The sequence below is a fragment of the Oncorhynchus clarkii genome, chromosome 5, assembly GCF_045791955.1.
Source record: "Oncorhynchus clarkii lewisi isolate Uvic-CL-2024 chromosome 5, UVic_Ocla_1.0, whole genome shotgun sequence".
NCBI lineage: Eukaryota > Metazoa > Chordata > Actinopteri > Salmoniformes > Salmonidae > Oncorhynchus > Oncorhynchus clarkii.
This window is the reverse complement of record NC_092151.1, coordinates 84572425-84593398: the sequence shown is the minus strand read 5'-3', so window position 1 is coordinate 84593398 and position 20974 is coordinate 84572425. Positions and strand designations below refer to the sequence as shown.

At 43.1% G+C, this 20974-nt stretch overlaps 1 protein-coding gene across 1 annotated transcript; it reads left to right on the top strand.

The window, feature by feature from the left end:
* The first annotated feature begins 126 nt into the window (after positions 1-126).
* LOC139409478 (EF-hand calcium binding domain 7) lies at positions 127-20751 on the top strand. The gene is made up of 14 exons (XM_071154673.1): positions 127-228; positions 457-602; positions 907-1118; positions 3418-3504; positions 3665-3857; positions 5325-5446; positions 7727-7868; positions 10633-10742; positions 11546-11706; positions 12179-12312; positions 12599-12747; positions 12967-13176; positions 18739-18846; positions 20160-20751. The coding sequence occupies exons 2-14, from the start codon at positions 458-460 to the stop codon at positions 20238-20240; spliced, it is 1854 nt and encodes a 617-aa protein (XP_071010774.1). The 5' UTR covers positions 127-228; position 457; the 3' UTR covers positions 20241-20751.
* Positions 20752-20974: the final 223 nt, after the last annotated feature.

The window sequence follows — 20974 nt, the reverse complement described above, 5'->3', positions numbered from 1 at the left end:
TAGTATTGATTAAAAAAAATATGTATCATTAAATACACCTATTTTTAAATATATGTTTTAAATTATTGTTTTATTTAAATTATAAGTGAAAATATATGGGAACCTTTCACATTTCTTGTTCCTTCCGATGTCCTTTTCTCAGTGCGTCGCGAAATGTTTGTGTACATAGCAACTAAACTACCGTTATTTCTGGTCCAAACTGTTGGAAGCAGTCCTTTTTTCAACGAGGTAAACATCTGTACATATGAAGTGCGTTTTAGTTGTTGCGTTTTAGTTGTTGCTGGTCGACTTGAATTATTACGAACCACCATATTTGTTGAGAATCTGGATGCTGCTGTCAGTGCTGAGTTCTCTGTCTGGCTAAGTAAGCCGGTTAGCTAAAGTTCGATAGATAGATAGACAGATAGATATATAGATAGAAAACTAAACTGTGTGATTGACATATATTTCCGACAGAATGTCTCTACAGGCATCTTCTCAGTCTATCGGGATGCAGAAATGTACTGATGAGGAAACGTTCTACATGCACTGCAGAGCTGCCTACCTGACTGTATTTAGGTCTAGTCTGGCCAGTATCAGCTCCAAACATCAGCTATGCCGTGGTAAGTAAACGTTCTCATCATTAGTCATTCGTTTTAGAATCAGAGAGCAATCATTTGTGTAGCTGCTAGCGTGATACTGGCTGAAGTAGCAATTTTCACGTTCACATACAGTCAGTAGCTAAGTAAATGATGCATATCAGTGAATTCTTCCACCACCTCATAATACTGCCTGCTTAGAATGTGAATAGGCTACATCTAGTGGAAGTTACACTCCACTAAATGTTGTAGCTACTGAACAACAAGCCATCATTATTGCCAACTGTTATGAAAATATGTCAATTCATTATTTTTCTATTTATCTTAGTTCTCCAGCAGGCAGGCAGAAATCCATCCCAGGCAACTCTCAACAAACACTGGACCCCAAGTACCACTAAGCTGAACTTTGATGATTTCTGTGAGATAGTGAAGAATGAGAGGCCGACAGAGGTGCACGAGTTGATGAGAGCCTTCAGAAAGATGGACATTAATGGAGATGGCTATATCTCACACAATGAACTACACATAGTCCTCACTTCAGTAAGTACTGCCTCATTGAAGTCATTCTACATCATCCAGATATTTCTAGGTACAGTATAATACATTGAAATAAAAGTGTAATACATTGCAGATATGTACATGAATAGCTCCAACTTGTACACCTTTCAAACCAAGATGTTTTCCCGCCAACTTTAGCATCACGCCAACTTTTTTGCGGCTTTTCTTTATATCTGAAAGATGTTGCCGGTATCAAAGTCTAAACTTGTATTTCCACAAACTGACCTAGTCATGGTTGTGGTAAAGTTCTGCCTACGCCTTAGTGTGAAATGTATCTGTAATGCTGAGGCGGCATTGACACGCACTACGCTCTTAAGCTCTTGATGGTTGCTAGGCAGCGGCCATTACTACTATCCTCCTGGCAGTTCTAAACTTTGCAAGTGTAACAGTATTGCTTCCGTCCTTCTCCTCGCCCATACCTGGGCTCGAACCACATCAACAACTGCCTCCCACGAAGCATTGTTACCTATCGCTCCACAAAAGCCGAAGACCTTGCAAAGCAAGGGAAACAACTACTTCAGGGTCTCAGAGCAAGTGACTTCACCGATTGAAACGCCATTAGCACGTACCCCGCTAACTGGCTAGCCATTTCATACCGTTGACACGAGGCATCTCACCTCACCCATGCCTGCACTGTTTTCTTAACAACTTAACAACACAACTTGATGGATCCATAAAGAATTACTGTGGTAAAAAATATCACAGAATGATGAAAATATGGAAATAAAGTAGGCTGATGCAATTGAAGGCATCAAATTGTTGCTTATACTGAAACTCCCAAAGTCATCGAATTGTTCTAATACATTTGAAGCAACTCACTGGGCAGACAGTGGTTGGACCAACGTAGAATAGACATTGAATTGACATCTATGCCCAGTGAGAATAGCCTACCTGCGTGTGGTCAACTATTTCAGCACCTTTTTATGCTTCTTTGAGACAAGCCTGGTGACTCATCTTGATAAATCAATCAATGTCTGATTTTTGTTACATTTATTTTTCTTCTTCACAGAATCCCAGTTTGGATATTGGTTAGGCTACATTTAGGCAGTGGAAATGTTAAATAAGTTGAGGTGAGTGCTGCTCATGATCATCTTCTCTAGTTGGTTCATTCATTAGCACTGAACAGAACATTTTGCCAGCATGTTGTGTAGCTTAACAAGTGGATTATTTTGCTCTTCACTCGCCGCTAAGTAACCTAGGCCTACTCCTGGTCAAAAGCCTGGGACTTGTCTTAATCAGTCAATGTGATCTGAATCGTCGTTTGTATATTTGGTTAATTCTCTGGCTGGGCAAATCAGTGGAGGTGGTATAACTTGTCTATTTGTTTCCTCATCTATCACTGATCAGAAACATTTAGCATGCATTAATGTGGCCTAAATCAAGTGTAGACCTATTATTTTGCTTGATCGCGTATAGGCAACTTCAAATGCCTGCGGAGGTTGTGAAATATAAACACAACACTCGCGTGCTTTTGAAAACATATAGATTGCTATTATTTTATATGGGTATCATGATGAAGATACTCTCATTGTAAAGTCCTGCGACTGCTCCTAACAAAGCGCAGGAAGGTTAGGAAAGAACGTTAAACGTGGATAAAAAAAAAAATGGGCTTGCTTTTGGCTCTGTTTATATCACTTTCTCACTCAAAGCGGTTTCACACTTCGCCCTGATGCAAGTTGTGTGGGAAAAATATCACTTTCTCACTCAAAGCGGTTTCACACTTCGCCCTGATGCAAGTTGTGTGGGAAGAATATTTGGTGTATTTTATTCTGTTAATCTACTCTAAAATATATATGTTGAATGTGAACATCGTGCCTTGTCTGTGAACATAATAACTCATGATTTCATGTGGATGGCCATATAGCCTATAGGCTGCACAGACCAGCAACATCATTCAACTCAAAATATGCTGTTCTATTCTTTTTAAAATATATTGTATTAGTCTTAAAATGTTTCTTAGGACCGAAAACAAATTAATAATGGATTTCTTTGTGATGGTGTATATTCAATGGATTTATTAAAATCGACGTCCACCCACATGGGCTCACGACTACTCCCACTCCTACAGTTGCCGGCATGTGCACGGGAGATAGAAAAGGCTTGTCCCAAAAATAATGTGGTAAAAATGAATGAATTGGGTTCTAAGAAACAGGTAAAAAACAAGTCTGTCTGTAAAGGGTGTTAGGTCATCACAAGTTACTTACTTACACTGAGATCAAAGGCCCAATTGAGCCAATGGTATGTTGCTCAAAATTCATTATTAACTTTCTTGTTCTTCTAGAGAGGTGAAAAGATGGCTGCCAAGGAGGTGGATGCCATTTTTTCATTAGCTGATACCAACAAAGATGGCAAATTGGACTATGCCGAGGTGAGATTGGGATGAGAGTTTGCTATTTTTACCATACTTTTTCCTTGCCCTTTACTGTAGGCCTACATGTATTACTCTAATTGTACTCTTTAGCGTGCACTTTCATGTATTATACAGCCTTAACATAACAGCACTATATCATTGCCTGCTTTTGTCCCAGTTCTGCAGACTGTTGGAGTCCACGGCAGAGCAGTGTCAGATTGCAGCTCTGGAGAGACTGGAGGCTGATGCCAAGCTGAAGAGGCAGAACTTTGGCAACGAGTTAGACAGCCCTCCAAAGAGCTTAGCGTCCACCGCTGTGACTGTCCCCCAGCCATCTCACAAAACCGAGCCGGGCATCACACCGAAGAAAGGTACTACAGATCTCTGGTAGAGGAGTGCTAGCCTAGAACAGTACTATGCATGTTTACACACACACACACACACACACACACACACACACACACACACACACACACAGAGCCTATAAGTGCTCTCTTCTGGAGTAGTGTTAAGGAATAAGTAATAGGTCTGTTATTGATTGATTTTCCTCCCCTGATGACAAATCACCTCATTAAGACACTCCATGGATCATCATCTCCACACCATTACACCAGTTTGTTTGTAGGGAGGGGATTCTAAAGCATTGTGATTTAGGTAATCATATCTTCCATTATGAGGTAGGTTAACAGAGGGAGGGTTGGGAGGGGGGTGTGTGTGTAACGTCCCCCACTGAGAGACCCAGGGTAGACCTGGGTTCATATACTATTTGAAATCATTTCAAATACTTTAACTGGATGTGATTGAGTTTGCCTGGCATAATGGAACCAATAGAGACATTGCAAAACTGCAGACCCTGCCCATCTGGCGCTCCAGTCAGGCGTACGCAAACGCTAAAAGTATTTGAAAGATTTCAAATAGTATTTGAACCCAGGTCTGAGCTAGGGCCAGGCAGGGCGGGCCAGGGATGGGAAGATGGAGTGGGTTGCTTTAAGTGGTCAGTCTGTGTTCATGTTATTGATTGGGGAGATCCCTCAACTGCTCTCTGAGACCATGAGGGATTAAACAGTCATCTAGGGGAAGGCCTCTCTAACCAGAGCTGCAAAAATAAATGAGTTGTGAGATACTGGCTGGATTATCCATCTATTGATTTATCTGTCCTTTAAGTGTTAACACGCTTCTGACACAGTCTGCATGTGACCAAGGCCATGCGAGGCTTTTCTTGTGCTTCAAATGTTTTGACTGGTTATTTGGAGTTGATTTTTCACTGGTGTTGTTAGACTAGCTTCTTCTGACTAGAAGTCTTGTTTTACCCCCAGATAAAACAGCTTGGTTAAATTTCAATTTCAACAATACATCATTGTCTCTGTTTCCATAAACAGTTGTGATTGGGTCCTTTAAAATAGATCCCTGTGATTAATGCACATTAGATCTTTGACAAATACCTTAATAGTGGAGCCATTCATTTAACTGGTATGTTAAGACGGTATAGCGGATCACATTACTCTGCATCTCTTCGATGGTCTGAGAAACAATCAAGCCCTAGATTATTGAATTTATATTTCCTGTTTTTAATTAGCAATGGAGGGAAAGTTGTACAAGATAATGGATTGGAAGGACTGTGATTGCACAATTTGTAATTTAGAATGCCTCCACAAATGAATTAACTAACGTGTTTGAACTTGAGATCACGTCTCACATTCTAATGATGGTGCTTGAGTAGCTCATATTTTTCAGTTGTCCTTGGCCCAAGGCTGGGTTTCTGGTGGGTTTCTTCTAGCTGGGTTTATCTGTTTAAGTTACAGATGTGTTTCTCCTGTGTGTGTCTGTATGTCTCTCAGACAGCAGATCGTCGTCCCGGCCCTCCTCAGCTCGCAGTAGACGGTCGTCACTGTCTAACGCCATCACCATGGCAGCCAGCAACACTAAGAGCGTCAAGCTGGCAGAGCCCACATCTATACAGGTACTACAGCACTGGAACAGTCTGGACTCACATGCACATCAATCACACACTGGGTTATGGTTAACCTGTCTGTTTTCTCTGACAGAAATAATGTGGCTTAATAATTAATTGTCCGAGAGACGGTTGGGACGATGTATATACATACTACCGTTCAAAAGTTTGGGGTCACTTAGAAATGTCTGTGTTTTTGAAAGAAAAGCACCTTTTCTGTCCATTAAAATAACATCAAATTGAGTGGTTAGAGCGTTGGACTAGTAACCGGAAGGTTGCAAGTTCAAACCCCCGAGCTGACAAGGTACAAATCTGTCGTTCTGCCCCTGCAGTTAACCCACTGTTCCTAGGCCGTCATTGAAAATAAGAATTTGTTCTTAACTGACTTGCCTGGTTAAATTAATGTAAAATAAAATAAAAAAATTGTTAATGTTGTAAATGACTATTGAAGCTGGAAACGGCAGATTTTTAATGGAATATCTACAAAGGTGTAGAGAGGCGCATTATCAATTTGATGTTATTTTCATGGACAAATAATGTGCTTTTCTTTCAAAAACAAGGACATTTCTAAGTGACCCCAAACTTTTGAACGGTAGTGTAACTGCAGTTAGACCAAGATCGGGGTCTTTTGTCTTTGAGTTCTCCTCCTGAGTTCCTCATTGTGCACCCATTAGGCCTACCCACTAATATCGGAGCAGAGCAAGGATCCACCTTAGGTCCCTTCAGTAACAGCCCTGAAGTCCATTGCTCTGCTCTGGTGTTAGTCCACTAGTAGATATCAGGGCCTAGAGCCAGGCAGCATTGTTGTTGCTGTTTTGTTGTCGTTGTGTGATGCCTTTTGGTGGCAAATTTACTCTGGGTCAGTCGATAAGTATAGAGTGTTGGTATTGATCCCATTCTCTTTGTTTGCACTCTTTTTGACTTCACCGTGGCTCGTTTTCTTTACTGCAACAAAACAAAAGAGAGAAAAACAATAGCTGTGCTCCCTGAACCTTCCTGGTCAGAGGAGTGTAATTGGAAAGTGCCAGATGGAGGAGAAGGTTAAACAATGTGTGTCTGGAGATTACCTGCTGGAAGGTCCTCATTGTACAGTATGTTGCTCCAGGCCTGTTCTGGGTTGATCGTTGGGAATGGGTAAGGCTGTCTAGAGCCATGTCTTAGGGCAAGGTAAGAATGTGTTTTAAAGGGAGGCAAGAAACCTTGTGGCCCTCAGAGGCCATGTAAATTAGGGCTGGGGCCAGAGTAGAGTGACTGAGTGACATTGGGCTGAAGCTGAACTCTCTCTGTGGGGGGAATTATTTCAGACCCCTTAAAGTAGTGGATGTGACATGCGCCCGGGCATGTGACCTGATTTGATATTGGGACTTCTATGGTTTGATCCGCTGTATGTTTTACAACCTAACATAAATACTTTGAGGAAATAGCTTTGGTTTTAAGAGCTGACTTTTCTGTCCAGACACAGTTTGTTTGTTTCTTTAACTTGGTGATTGACAGGTCACCTAAAAAGATGCCATTCCAGACTGTAAGGACCACCAGCAGTTGTGTTTCATTGAATGTGTCTTCTATGGGTTAGGAATGAGAGAGCTTTTATGCTGTACATATATGCATCTGGGATGGATGTTTGTGCTCTCTTTCAAATTATACAATTTCCCAAATATTAGGCCAACAATGTTGTGTGTTTAAATGTACTTGTCAAATAAGGTGATTCTGATCACAGTTGTAATAGAGATGTAAAAAGCAGGTGGGAACAAAAAATGGAATTCATAAACATTGTTCAATAATCACGTTATGTTTTGGGAGGACAACTATTTAAACTATTTTGTTGAAAAAATATATATATCAAAGCAATGCAATTTTCCAATAATCTGGCCCATTAGATGAGGCCTTTGTTTTCAAGCTGTTGTCTCCATGCTGCCATCTGGTGGTTGTATTTAGTGGTCTACTTGTTTGTGTTGGGTACTGAACCAAGGTGCGGAAGCAGAACATTATGAATATGCTCTCTGAATTAGCATACTTAATGTGGAGCCATCATGCCCATTTATATCTGTCTGTTTAATGGATTTCCAAGTGAGTTATCATTTATATTTGTGACAAATTCAACATGATGCATCCCTTTAATATTTACTTCTCAGGGTATCGGTTTCCTCTTGTTTTGAAACCACCTGCACTAATGCATTGTTCAAGGATTGTAGGCCATTCTGTGAGCTTTTCATACATTATGTCAGTTAAAAGGCCCACTGGGATATTAAAGCAGTTTTTGATAATAAAAAAACATCTCCCCTTTGCCAGGACTGGCATCACACCTGTATGAAGGGCAGTTTCTTCCTTGAGGAGGATGGAGGCATCACGTCCCTGCAATACCGTCTCACCGTCCCCCAGACAGCCACCGTCTACCTCACCATCAGACCTCTCAACCTTAGCCAGAGACTTGGTAAGTCTACCTCACCATCAGACCTCTCAACCTTAGCCAGAGACTTGGTAAGTCTACCTCACCATTAGACCTCTCAACCTTAGCCAGAGACTTGGTAAGTCTACCTCACCATCAGACCTCTCAACCTTAGCCAGAGACTTGGTAAGTCTACCTCACCATTAGACCTCTCAACCTTAGCCAGAGACTTGGTAAGTCTACCTCACCATCAGACCTCTCAACCTTAGCCAGAGACTTGGTAAGTCTACCTCACCATTAGACCTCTCAACCTTAGCCAGAGACTTGGTAAGTCTACCTCACCATCAGACCTCTCAACCTTAGCCAGAGACTTGGTAAGTCTACCTCACCATTAGACCTCTCAACCTTAGCCAGAGACTTGGTAAGTCTACCTCACCATCAGACTCTCAACCTTAGCCAGAGACTTGGTAGGTCTACCTCACCATCAGACTCTCAACCTTAGCCAGAGACTTGGTAAGTCTACCTCACCATCAGACCTCTCAACCTTAGCCAGAGACTTGGTAAGTCTACCTCACCATCAGACTCTCAACCTTAGCCAGAGACTTGGTAGGTCTACCTCACCATCAGACTCTCAACCTTAGCCAGAGACTTGGTAAGTCTACCTCACCCTCAGACTCTCAACCTTAGCCAGAGACTTGGTAAGTCTACCTCACCATCAGACTCTCAACCTTAGCCAGAGACTTGGTAAGTCTACCTCACCCTCACTCTCAACCTTAGCCAGAGACTTGGTAAGTCTACCTCACCCTCAGACTCTCAACCTTAGCCAGAGACTTGGTAAGTCTACCTCACCATCAGACTCTCAACCTTAGCCAGAGACTTGGTAAGTCTACCTCACCATCAGACTCTCAACCTTAGCCAGAGACTTGGTAAGTCTACCTCACCATCAGACTCTCAACCTTAGCCAGAGACTTGGTAAGTCTACCTCACCATCAGACCTCTCAACCTTAGCCAGAGACTTGGTAAGTCTACCTCACCATCAGACCTCTCAACCTTAGCCAGAGACTTGGTAAGTCTACCTCACCATCAGCACGGTTGGGTAGGTTACTTTCTAAATGTAATCTGTTAGTTACTTATTACCTGTCCAAAATTGTAATCAGTGACATCACTTTTTGACACTTGAACTCAGTAATGTAATCTGATTACTGTCAGTTACTTTTATATTACTTTCACCTTAATAGGCATTAGAAGAAGAAGAAAAATGTGCCTCTCTTGATGATTTTGTTGTCATGGAGGACTGATTTCGGCTCATTGCTTCGAGTTGAAAAATAATTGCTGCTCTCATGGAATGGCATTCTTTGAGCACTACTGAAAAGTGCTATTTACATGTGAAAGGAATACCATATGCTGCATTTGATATTGGCCTATTGTTTACCTTTTTGTTGGTGACACTTTGATATCTTGATAATATGCAGTTGTTTAAGTGTTACAAAAGTGTGTGAGTTTGAGAATGTGTCCATTAGGCTTATGGACTTATGGACATGGAGGAGTTTAGAACAGAGACAGAGAGACACTCCCTCAAACTTTTATTCCATAGGCTAGGATCCACGTGGACCGCTGGGATCCGCGCAACTATGCTGCCGTTGCAAGAGCTTATTTTTCACTGGCTGTCCACTGGTCGCAAAAAACAAGGATTTATAGGCAGCTTAAACTTCCTCAATTCAACCATTATTGGGTTAAAATACACATACAACCACAATCTGTAAGGCCCAAATAGCTAAATGAGCGAGCAACAGTTTGATTCACAGGTTTTATTTATTTTTTATTTCACCTTTATTTAACAAGGCAAGTCAGTTAAGAACAAATTCTTATTTTCAATGACGGTCTACACCAGCCAAACCCTAACCTGGACAACGCTGGGCCAATTGTGCGCCACCATATGGGACTCCCAATCACGGCTGGTTGTGATACAGCCTGGAATCGAACCAGGGTCTGTAGTGACGCCTCTAGCACTGAGATGCAGTGCCTTAGACCGATGCGCCACTCGGGAGTACCACATCATTGCGCATCATTGCGATATCCAGATCGCCTGTCAGCTACACCACTGCGGTCGTCCATGCCTCCAAGCGTTTATTCAAATTGGATGTATGATCTTTGGATGCCGCCAGCAGTTGCACCATTGGAAGACATAGCTTGGACTGTAGCCTGCAAAAGCCTTAATCCAGCTCTTTTCCCGTGATCTATCAAACGCATTCTGTGTGTCATCATAGTGGTCTGTGACTTGTGGTCAGACTCGCTTCGGCAGAACAAACTTAAACTTGAGCCTTTTTTCAATGCTGATTTGAATGTCATTGAGAATAGAAAGGTGTCATAAATATTTTTTTTCGCAAACATCCTTTCTGAATTTAAAAGTAATCCTAGATATTTTAGCTGGTAACGGATTACAGTTAGTTTTATTGTAATCCGTTACTCCCCAACCCTGACCATCAGACCCCCCCAATGTTTTGATATTTGCAATTGAGGACTGGAATGTAACCTTTTTGGAATGAAACCTTTTTGGAATGTAACCTTTTTGGAATGTAACCTTTTTGGAATGAAACCTTTTTGGAATGTAACCTTTTTGGAATGTAACCTTTTTGGAATGTAACCTTTTTGGAATGTAACCTTTTTGGAATGAAACCTTTTTGGAATGAAACCTTTTTGGAATGTAACCTTTTTGGAATGTAACCTTTTTGGAATGTAACCTTTTTGGAATGTAACCTTTTTGGAATGTAACCTTTTTGGAATGTAACCTTTTTGTCCTGTTTCTTAGAAAAGCCCTCATCCTGGATGTCGGTGGACACAGCTGTCTTTGTGGTGTCAGGAAAAGACGCTAAAGAGGACTCTACTTTGGTGTGTTTCACAGAGTCAAGAGACAAAGAGGTCAGTCCTTAATTATTGTAAATGTCATGCATGATGACCATTTTCAAATGAAACAACCTCCAATTTAGAGAGCGAGAGAGTATATTTGTAGTAGAGGTCTTCATGGGTCCGGGTGGACTCGATTGGATTCGGGTCTGAAACTCTAACTTGTTCCTCTGGTCCGGGACGTGTCCTGTTTGATTATCGACCACGGTTCTGCATAGCATATTTATTTGACTCTAACAAGGTGAATTTATTGACTTCTAGAAGCCTAGCCAGCTTGACTGATGAACATACTTTTTTTTGTCACTCCGGTCCAATCGAGTCTGGTCGAGACCCAGATCCGTTAGGGTCTAATTGTCCTCCGGCCTGTCCGGGTGCAACTTTTTGGACCTGTGAAAACCTCTAATTTAAATTATAAACTGGTTGGTTCGAGCCCAGAATGCTGATTGGCTGACAGCCATGGTATATCAGACTGTATACCACGGTTATGACAAAACATTTATTTTTTCTGCTCTAATTACATTGGTAACCAGTTTATAATAGCAATAAGGCACCTCAGAGGTTTGTGGTATATGGTTTATATACCACGGCTAAAGGCTGTGTCCAGGCACAGCCCTTAGTGATGCGTCGTGCCTAAAAACAGCCCTTAGCCGTGGTATATTGGCCATATATCACACCCCCTCATGCCTATTGCTTAAGTGTAGTATGAGAATAGCCTTTCAAACTGTCTCTTTCAAATGTTTACTGACCTCTAGTGGCCAGCTGTGATACCGTTCATCTCCAGTGATTGTGTACAAAACTTACATTGTTCCTGAAAACAGAAGTGTTGCTGGAAGGGGGAGCTGAGTGCTGGTACCTACTGCCTCCTTCCATTCACCACGAGCTGTAGGCTGAGGAAGAGGACCAGGAAGAGTGTGTCTAAACCTGTCACGCTGGTCAACAGGACTGACACGGGGGAGCTGGACCTCACTAGGGACTTCAGGTGAGTTATACACCCCTAACTGTTACACACCTGCTAGAAATGATGAGGAGTAATATTATACAGTATTAACACCAGTATCACTATATTTATTCCATTGCATAATGAAAACACTCGAAGCAGACCAAACTCTTTGGTCCTTTAAAAACTTGCTGTATGTAAAGTATTGTGTGCTATAGGTTAGAAAATAAATCGATGTGACTCTGGATGACAACATAATGATGTTTGTTTCCAACATTAGGGCTGTTTTAAATCCGCTTCATGTTTTGTTTCCTTCCTTACTGGTATCGTCCTGGTCCTAGTAGTTGCCCTGTGAACCTTAAATTCATTATCAGAGGCAAAATATTTGTATTATTGTGAAAGGTGCCGGATGTTGTGTATTAATGTCCACAGTACATTTCAAATGTGCCGCTCTATATCTGTGAAGAGGATTCAGACAGGAGCTGACCTGGACAATGCTTCCTTCCTACCACAGGGGGGCGCTGTCTGACATCTTTGAGGTGATAGACCTGGATGGGAACGGCCTCCTCAGTCTGGAGGAGTACAACTTCTTTGAGCTCAGGACCAGTGGAGAGAACTGTGATGAGGAAGCATGGGCTGTCTGCAAAGGTGAAATATACCTGATCTATACAAATGGATAATATAGTAGACTGCTATCATATGCCACCAGGTCATGTGTTGTTCCAGCTTCGTGCTGATCGTGTTTTCTTTAATCAATGCTTTGGCTAGAGTCAAACCAGGCTGTTTTGAAAATGAAATTATTATTGTTTAGATTGAGTCTGATGGCAGTTTGACTCGGGCTTAAAGAACACACTACCTGTCCGGTGTATTAGTTGAATTTGGTTCAATTGATTCTTTAAGTGGTTCATGACTCCTCTATATGACTCCCTCCCAGAGAACTTTGACACCCGGAAGAACCAGCTCAGTCGTCAGGGCTTCATGGAGCTCAACCTGATGGAGGCCAGCGAGAGGGGGGGAGACCCCACAGACCTCTGGGTAACGCTGGAGGCCATGGGCTACAACCGCAATCTGGAGATGGTGGAGGTGGGTCCTAGTGCTAGACACACACACACACACACATACTGTTCCTTTGTGTGTATTAGCTGTTGGTAGTAGCAGCACACATAGCAGTAGCACTCAGCAGTACCATAGCACATCAAATATCAGACCAATACATACCTCCATTGAATCATCACAAATTGACTAACAATATTGTCTAACAAGTGCGGTATAAATAAATCCATCCTTCTCATCCTCCCCTAGGCATGTCCGTTCCTGATAGATGTTTACTGTGAGGAGGGTCAGTGTACTCTGCAGCCGGTCAGTCTGGAGTCAGGCCACAGGATCCTGAACACAGCCCTGCAGAGGTCCATCACGGCCAGGTCAGAGGTCAAAACCCTCAGGGGTCAGGAGAACGTCCTGGTCTACACCTACCGAGGAGAACACAGGATCTCCACCGTCATCGCCAACAAGGTGAAGGACTAGAATAAATACTATTGGATTTTTTTGCATTGTGTTTTCAGAGGTTTTATTGAACCAACTAGATGATCAGCCACTAGAGGGGATGTTCTGTATTTACTCTGATGATTGTGGGGCTCTATGGGGTGGCAGGTTGACTAGTGGTTAGAGTGTTGGGCCAGTAACCGAAAGGTTGCAAGATCGAATCCCCAAGCTGACAAGGTAAAAATCTGTTGTTCTGCCCCTGAACAAGGCAGTTAACCCACTGTTCCTAGGCCGTCATTAAAAATAAGAATTTGTTCTTAACTGACTTGCCTAGTTAAATAAAGGTAAAATAAATTGTGATTCCTTCATATTTTTGATACACACTAGCCTGTTGAAGAAAAAAACATGGAGGTATCTTCATTTATCTGATCCGCTTTCAACCAAGTCTGTTTTTACATATTTCTGTATGTAAATTAGACCTGTAGGGAATTCTTTACAAGCCTACCACACCGGCAAGGCTTGCGAACTATTACGGACTACTAAGGGAAACCAGGCCGCGAGCTGCTCAGTGACGTGAGCCAACCAGACACGCTAAATGCCTTTTATGCACTATATCTCTTGACACAATGATGAAAATAATCATGGCCTCTAAACCTTCAAGCTGCATACTGGACCCTATTCCAGCTAAACTACTGAAAGGGCTGCTTCCTGTGCTTGGCCCTCCTATGTTGAACATAATAAACGGCTCTCTATCCACCAGATGTGTACCAAACTCACTAAAAGTGGCAGTAATAAAGCCTCTCTTGAAAAAGCCAAACCTTGACCCAGAAAATAAAAAAAACTATCGGCCTATATCGAATCTTCCATTCCTCTCAAAAATTTTAGAAAAAGCTGTCGCGCAGCAACTCACTGCCTCCCTGAAGACAAACAATGTATACGAAATGCTTCAGTCTGGGTTTAGACCCCATCATAGCACTGAGACTGCACTTGTGAAGGTGGTAAATTACCTTTTAATAGCATCAGACCGAGGCTCTGCATCTGTCCTCGTGCTCCTAGACCTTAGTGCTGCTTTTGATACCATCGATCACCACATTCTTTTGGAGAGATTGGAAACCCAAATTGGTCTACACGGACAAGTTCTGGCCTGGTTTAGATCTTATCTGTCGGAAAGATATCAGTTTGTCTCTGTGAATGGTTTGTCCTCTGACAAATCAACTGTAAATTTAGGTGTTCCTCAAGGTTCCGTTTTAGGACCACTATTGTTTTCACTATATATTTTACCTCTTGGGGATGTCATTCGAAAACATAATGTTAACTTTCACTGCTATGCGGATGACACACAGCTGTACATTTCAATGAAACATGGTGAAGCCCCAAAATTGCCCTCACTAGAAGCCTGTGTTTCAGACATAAGGAAGTGGATGGCTGGAAACTTTCTACTTTTAAACTCGGACAAAACAGAGATGCTTGTTCTAGGTCCCAAGAAACAAAGAGATCTTTTGTTGAATCTGACACTTAATCTTGATGGTTGTACAGTCATCTCAAATAAAACTGAAGGACCTCGGTGTTACTCTGGACCCTGATCTCTCTTTTGACGAACATATCAAGACTGTTTCAAGGACAGATTTTTTCCATCTACGCAACATTGCAAAAATCAGAAACTTTCTGTCCAAAAATGATGCAGAAAAATTAATCCATGCTTTTGTTACTTCTAGGTTAGACTACTGCAATGATCTACTTTCCGGCTACCCGGATAACGCACTAAATAAACTTCAGTTAGTGCTAAATGCGGCTGCTAGAATCCTGACTAGAACCAAAAAAATTGATCATATTACTCCAGTGCTAGCCTCCCTACACTGGCTTCCTGTTAAGGCAAGGGCTAATTTCAGGCCTCCTAATTGTCCCTAGAATTTCTAAGCAAACAGCTGGAGGCAAGGCTTTCTCATATAGAGCTCAATTTTTATGGAATGGTCTGCCTACCCATGTGAGAGACGCAGACTCGGTCTCAACCTTTAAGTCTTTACTGAAGACTCATCTCTTCAGTGGGTCATATGATTGAGTGTAGTCTGGCCCAGGAGTGTGAAGGTGAACGGAAAGGCTCTGGAGCAACGAACCACCCTTGCTGTCTCTGCCTGGCCGGTTCCCTTCTTTCCACTGGGATTCTCTGCCTCTAACCCTATTACAGGGGCTGAGTCACTGGCTTACTGGTGCTCTTTCATGACGTCCCTAGGAGGGGTGAGTCACTTGAGTGGGTTGAGTCACTGACGTGATCTTCCTGTCTGGGTTGGCACCCCCCCTTGGGTTGTGCTGTGGCGGAGATCTTTGTGGGCTATACTCGGCCTTGTCTCAGGATGGTAAGTTGATGGTTGAAGATATCCCTCTAGTGGTGTGGGGGCTGTGCTTTGGCAAAGGGGGTGGGGTTATATCCTTCCTGTTGGACCCTGTACGGGGGTATCATCGAATGGGGCCACAGTGTCTCCTTACCACTTCTGTCTCAGCCTCCAGTATTTATGCTGCAGTAGTTTATGTGTCAGGGGGCTAGGGTCAGTTTGTTATATCTGGACTACTTCTCCTGTCTTATCCGGTGTCCTGTGTGAATTTAAGTATGCTCTCTCTAATTCTCTCTTTCTCTCGGAGGACCTGAGCCCTAGGACCATGCCTCAGGACTACCTGGCATGATGACTCCTTGCTTACCCCAGTCCACCTGGCCGTGCTGCTGCTCCAGTTTCAACTGTTCTGCATGCGGCTATGGAATCCTGACTTGTTCACCGGACGTACTACCTGTCCCAGACCTGCTGTTTTCAACTCTCTAGAGACAGCAGGAGAGAGAGAGATACTCTTAATGATCGGCTATGAAAAGCCAACTGACATTTACTCCTGAGATGTTGACTTGCTGCACCCTCGACAACTACTGTGATTATTATTATTTGACCATGCTGGTCATTTATGCACATTTGAACATCTTGGCCATGTTCTGTTATAATCTCCACCCGGCACAGCCAGAAGAGGACTGGCCACCCCTCATAGCCTGGTTCCTCTCTAGGTTTCTTCCTAGGTTTTGGCCTTTCTAGGGAGTTTTTCCTAGCCACCGTGCTTCTACACCTGCATTGCTTGCTGTTTGGGGTTTTAGGCTGGGTTTCTGTACAGCACTTTGAGATATCAGCTGATGTACGAAGGGCTATATAAATACATTTGATTTGATTTATGCTTGCTTCGAGGCAAGCATCACTGAAGCATGCATGAGAGCACCAGCTGTTCCGGACGACTGTGTTATCACGCTCTCCATAGCCGATGTGAGGAAGACCTTTAAACAGGTCGATATTCACAAGGCCACGGGGCCAGACGGATTACCAGGACGTGTCCTCAGAGCATGCGCGGACCAACTAGCAAGTGTCTTCACTGACATTTTCAACCTGTCCCTGACCGAGTCTGTAATACCTAGATGTTTCAAGCAGACCACCATAGTCCCTGTGCCCAAGAAAGTGAAGGTAACCTGCCTAAATGTCTACCGCCCCGTAGCACTCACGTCGTTAGCCATGAAGTCCTTTGAAAGACTGGTCATTGCTCACATCAACATCATCATCCCGGAAATCCAAGGCCCACTCCAATTTGCATACCGCCACAACAGTTCCACAGATGACGCAATCTCAATCGCACTCCACACTGCACTTTCCCACCTGGACAAATGGAACACCTATGTGAGAATGTTGTTCATTGACTACAGCTCAGCGTTCAACACCATAGTGCCCACAAAGCTCATCACTAAGCTAAGGACCCTGGGACTAAACACCTCCCTCTGCAACTGGATCCTGGACTTCCTGACGGGCCGTTTCCAGGCGGTAAGGGTAGGCAACAACACATCTGCCACGCTAATCTTCAACACGGGGGCCCCTCAGGGGTGTGTGCTTAGTCACCTCCTGTACTCCCTGTTCAAGCACAACTCCTACACCATTAAGTTTACTGACGACACAATGGTGGTAGGCCTGATCACCGACAACAATGAGACAGCCTATAGGGAGGAGGTCAGAGACCTGGCAGTGTGGTGTCAGGACAACAACCTCTCCCTCAATGTGAGCAAGACAAAGGAGGTGATCGTGGACTACAGGAAAAGGAGGGCCGAACACGCCCCCATTCACATCGACAGAGCTGTAGTGGAAAGGGTCGAGGGTTTCCACATCACCAACAAACTACCATGGTCCAAACACACCCAGACAGTCGTAAAGAGGGCACTGCAATGCCTTTTCCCCCTCAGGAGACTGAAAAGATTTTGCATGGTTCTCCATATCCTCAAAAAGTTCTGCAGCTGCACCATTGAGAGCATCTTGACCAGTTGCATCACCGCCTGGTATGGCAACTTCTTGGTATCCAACCGTAAATCGCTACAGAGGGTAGTGCATAAGGCCCAGTACATCACATCCATCCAGGACCTAGATACTAGGTGGTGTCAGAGGAAGGCCCAAAGAATTGTCAGACTCCAGTTACCCAAGTCATAGACTTCTCTCTGCTACCGCACGGCAAGTGAGGTCCAAAAGGCCCATATCCCCAAGCCATAAGAATGCAGAACAATTAAATAAATGCCCGCCCCCTTTACACTGCTGCTACTCGCTGTTTATTATCTATGCATAGTCACTTTACCCCTACCTACTTGTACAAATGACCTTGACTAACCTGTACCCCAGCACATTGACTCGGCACCGGTACCCCCTGTATATAGCCTCGTTATTGTTATTTTACTGTGTTACTTTTAAAAAAATGTTTTACTTTAGTTTATTTAGTAAATATTTTCTTAACTCTATTTTCTTAACTGCATTGTTGGTTAAGGGCTTGTAAGTAAGCATTTCATGCTAAGGTCTGCTGCGCCTGTTGTATTTGGCGCATGTAACAAATAACATTTGATTTGAGAAATGTGTGTACATTGGACCTCCAACGTCATACATTGCTGCTAGTCTAGAACTGTTGAGGAGTGAGTCCATTATCACATAATGCTGTAATTGATATGCAGCTTACGCCTCCATTCACATGGCAACAGGATCCACACTGTGAGCATTTATGGTCACACATAGTGGGCAGAATAGTTTATGTGTGAAGCATTAAGATCATCAGAGTGCTGCAGTTTCTTTATGATTTAGTAGACTTTTTTTCTCCATGTACCTGGTAATACTATACTGTAGGAGGTATGTGTTATACTTTTTCAAATTAGCTTAGTAGTGAAAGCAGCCAGCAGTGAAGGGTCTGGGTGGAGGGTTTAGTAAGGAAATACTGTAGCCAGCAGTGAAGGGTCTGGGTGGAGGGTTTAGTAAGGAAATACTGTAGCCAGCAGTGAAGGGTCTGGGTGGAGGGTTTAGTAAGGAAATACTGTAGCCAACAGTGAAGGGTCTGGGTGGAGGGTTTAGTAAGGAAATAATGTAGCCAGCAGTGAAGGGTCTGGGTGGAGGGTTTAGTAAGGAAATACTGTAGCCAGCAGTGAAGGGTCTGGGTGGAGGGTTTAGTAAGGAAATGGGCTAATGACTCGGCTTGACAAGGCTACCATGACATTACCTATTGTTCTTTATGTAACAGTTCATGTAAAATCTCCCCTCTATACTATTGCAGACCAACCAGAAGGTGACGGTGCACGTGAACAACGAGCAGAGTAAGAACTGCAGCAGCAGCAGAGGGATGAGTGTGTTCGCTGTGGAGGTCCCTGCTAGAACCAAGATGGTGAGATACTGTACTCACAGAACACACTGTCCCATAGGACGGAGGTTGAGCTGTCTCCTATTCTTTCTTCTGCTTGATTCAGCAAAATGTTAAGAAAGTTTATCATTATTTTTAGGCTTCATAGTTTGTGGGATGTACACTACATGACCAAAAGTCAAGTCAAAGTCAAAATCATGGGCATTAATATGGAGTTGGTCCCACCTTTGCTTCAATAGCAGCCTCCATTCTTCTGGGAAGGCTTTCCACTAGATGTTGGAGCATTAGTGAGGTCGGGCACGGATGTTGGGCAATTAGGCCTGGCTCGCAGTCGGCGTTCCAATTCATCCCAAAGGTGTTCGATGGGGTTGAGGTCAGGCCTCTGTGCAGGCCAGTCAAGTTCTTCCACACTGATCTCGACAAACCACTTCTGTATGGACCTCGCTTTGTGCACGTGGGCATTGTCATGCTGAAACAGGAAATGGCCTTCCCCAAACTGTTGCCACAAGGCTGGAAGCACAGAATCGTCTAGAATGTAATTGTATGCTGTAGCATTAAGATTTCCCTTTACTGGAACTAAGGGGCCTAGCCCGAACCATGAAAAACAGCCCCTGGCCATTATTCCTCCTCCACCAAACTTTACAGTTGTCACTACGCATTTGGGCAGGTTTGTCTGTCAGACCGCCAGATGATGAAGCGTGAATCATTTATCCAGAAAACGCGTTTCCACTGCTCCAGAGTCCAATAGTGGCGAGCTTTGCACCACTCCAGCCGACGCTTGGCATTGCGCATGGTGGTCTTAAGCTTGTGTACATGGAAACCCATTTCATGAAGCCTAGACGTTTACACTTCACAATAATAGTACTTACAGTTGACCGGGGCAGCTCTAGCAGGGCAGAAATTTGACGAACTGACTTGTTGGAAAGGTGGTATCCTATGACGGTACCACGTTGAAATTCCCTGAGCTCTTCAGTAAGGCCATTCTACTGCCAGTGTTTGTCAATGGAGATCGCATGGCTGTGTGCTCGATTTTATACACCTGTCAGCAACGGGTGTGGCTGAAATAGCCGAATCCACTAATTTGAATGGGTGTCCACATACATTTGTGTAAATATAGTGTATGTTAAATAGACAGATTTGACCTCCATTGAGCAGTTAATGCTCTATTTCTCCTGTTGTGCAACATATGTTGATGGGTGTAAAGGAGAGATCAACCACACTTGCTCTCTCTTAAGAGGAAACAGAAGCAACACGTTACTTCAAGAAGCATTCAAGTTTCTCAATGGGGCAAGTGTAATAATGTTTTCACTTTAAAGGGTCTTTGTCATGTCTCTCAGGTGTGCCAGCATGTCCTGCCCATCAACGAGCACCAGGAGTGGACCTACAACTGTGTGGAGAGCATTATACCATGCCAGTGAAACAGTGATAAGACAGCAACCCTAATATTACCATGGTACTTTATAAAACATACTAATAGAAAAGGGACAGTGGGCCAAAAGCTATTTATAGCCAACAGGAAACTGAATTAATGAATAATACTATATGTATGTAACATGTGCCTTTGTGATAGTGGTGTGTAGTTGTGTTTTTCCATGGAATTGTATGAAATTATGTTGATTTTGAAAAATCTTTAATGGAAATGGAACTATAATAGAGATACTGTAGATAATGATACTGAACTAATATTTGCACTGATTTATAATATTTTTAACACTCAATTTTCATTGTACTGTGACTCCTATAATAATGTGTATAATTTTGCAATAGTACATAGTTTTATCACATGCCTTTATATACGAATATGATGTGCATTGTAACGTGTTTTAACAAGTGTGCTCAAGTCTCATATTTACAAACAATATGCTATATAACAATATTACATTATTACGTATGTCTGTCAAAACTCAAAAATAAATCTCTAATTTAAAATAATGGAGTAACTTGTAGACATTGTGAGATGCCTATTCACCACACTACTCTGGAGCCTTATTCACCACACTGCTCTGGAGCCTTGTTCACCACACTGCTCTGGAGCCCTGTTCACCATACTGCTCTGGAGCCTTGTTCACCACACTGCTCTGGAGCCTTGTTCACCACACTGCTCTAGAGCCTTGTTCACCACACTGCTCTGGAGTCTTGTTCACCACACTGC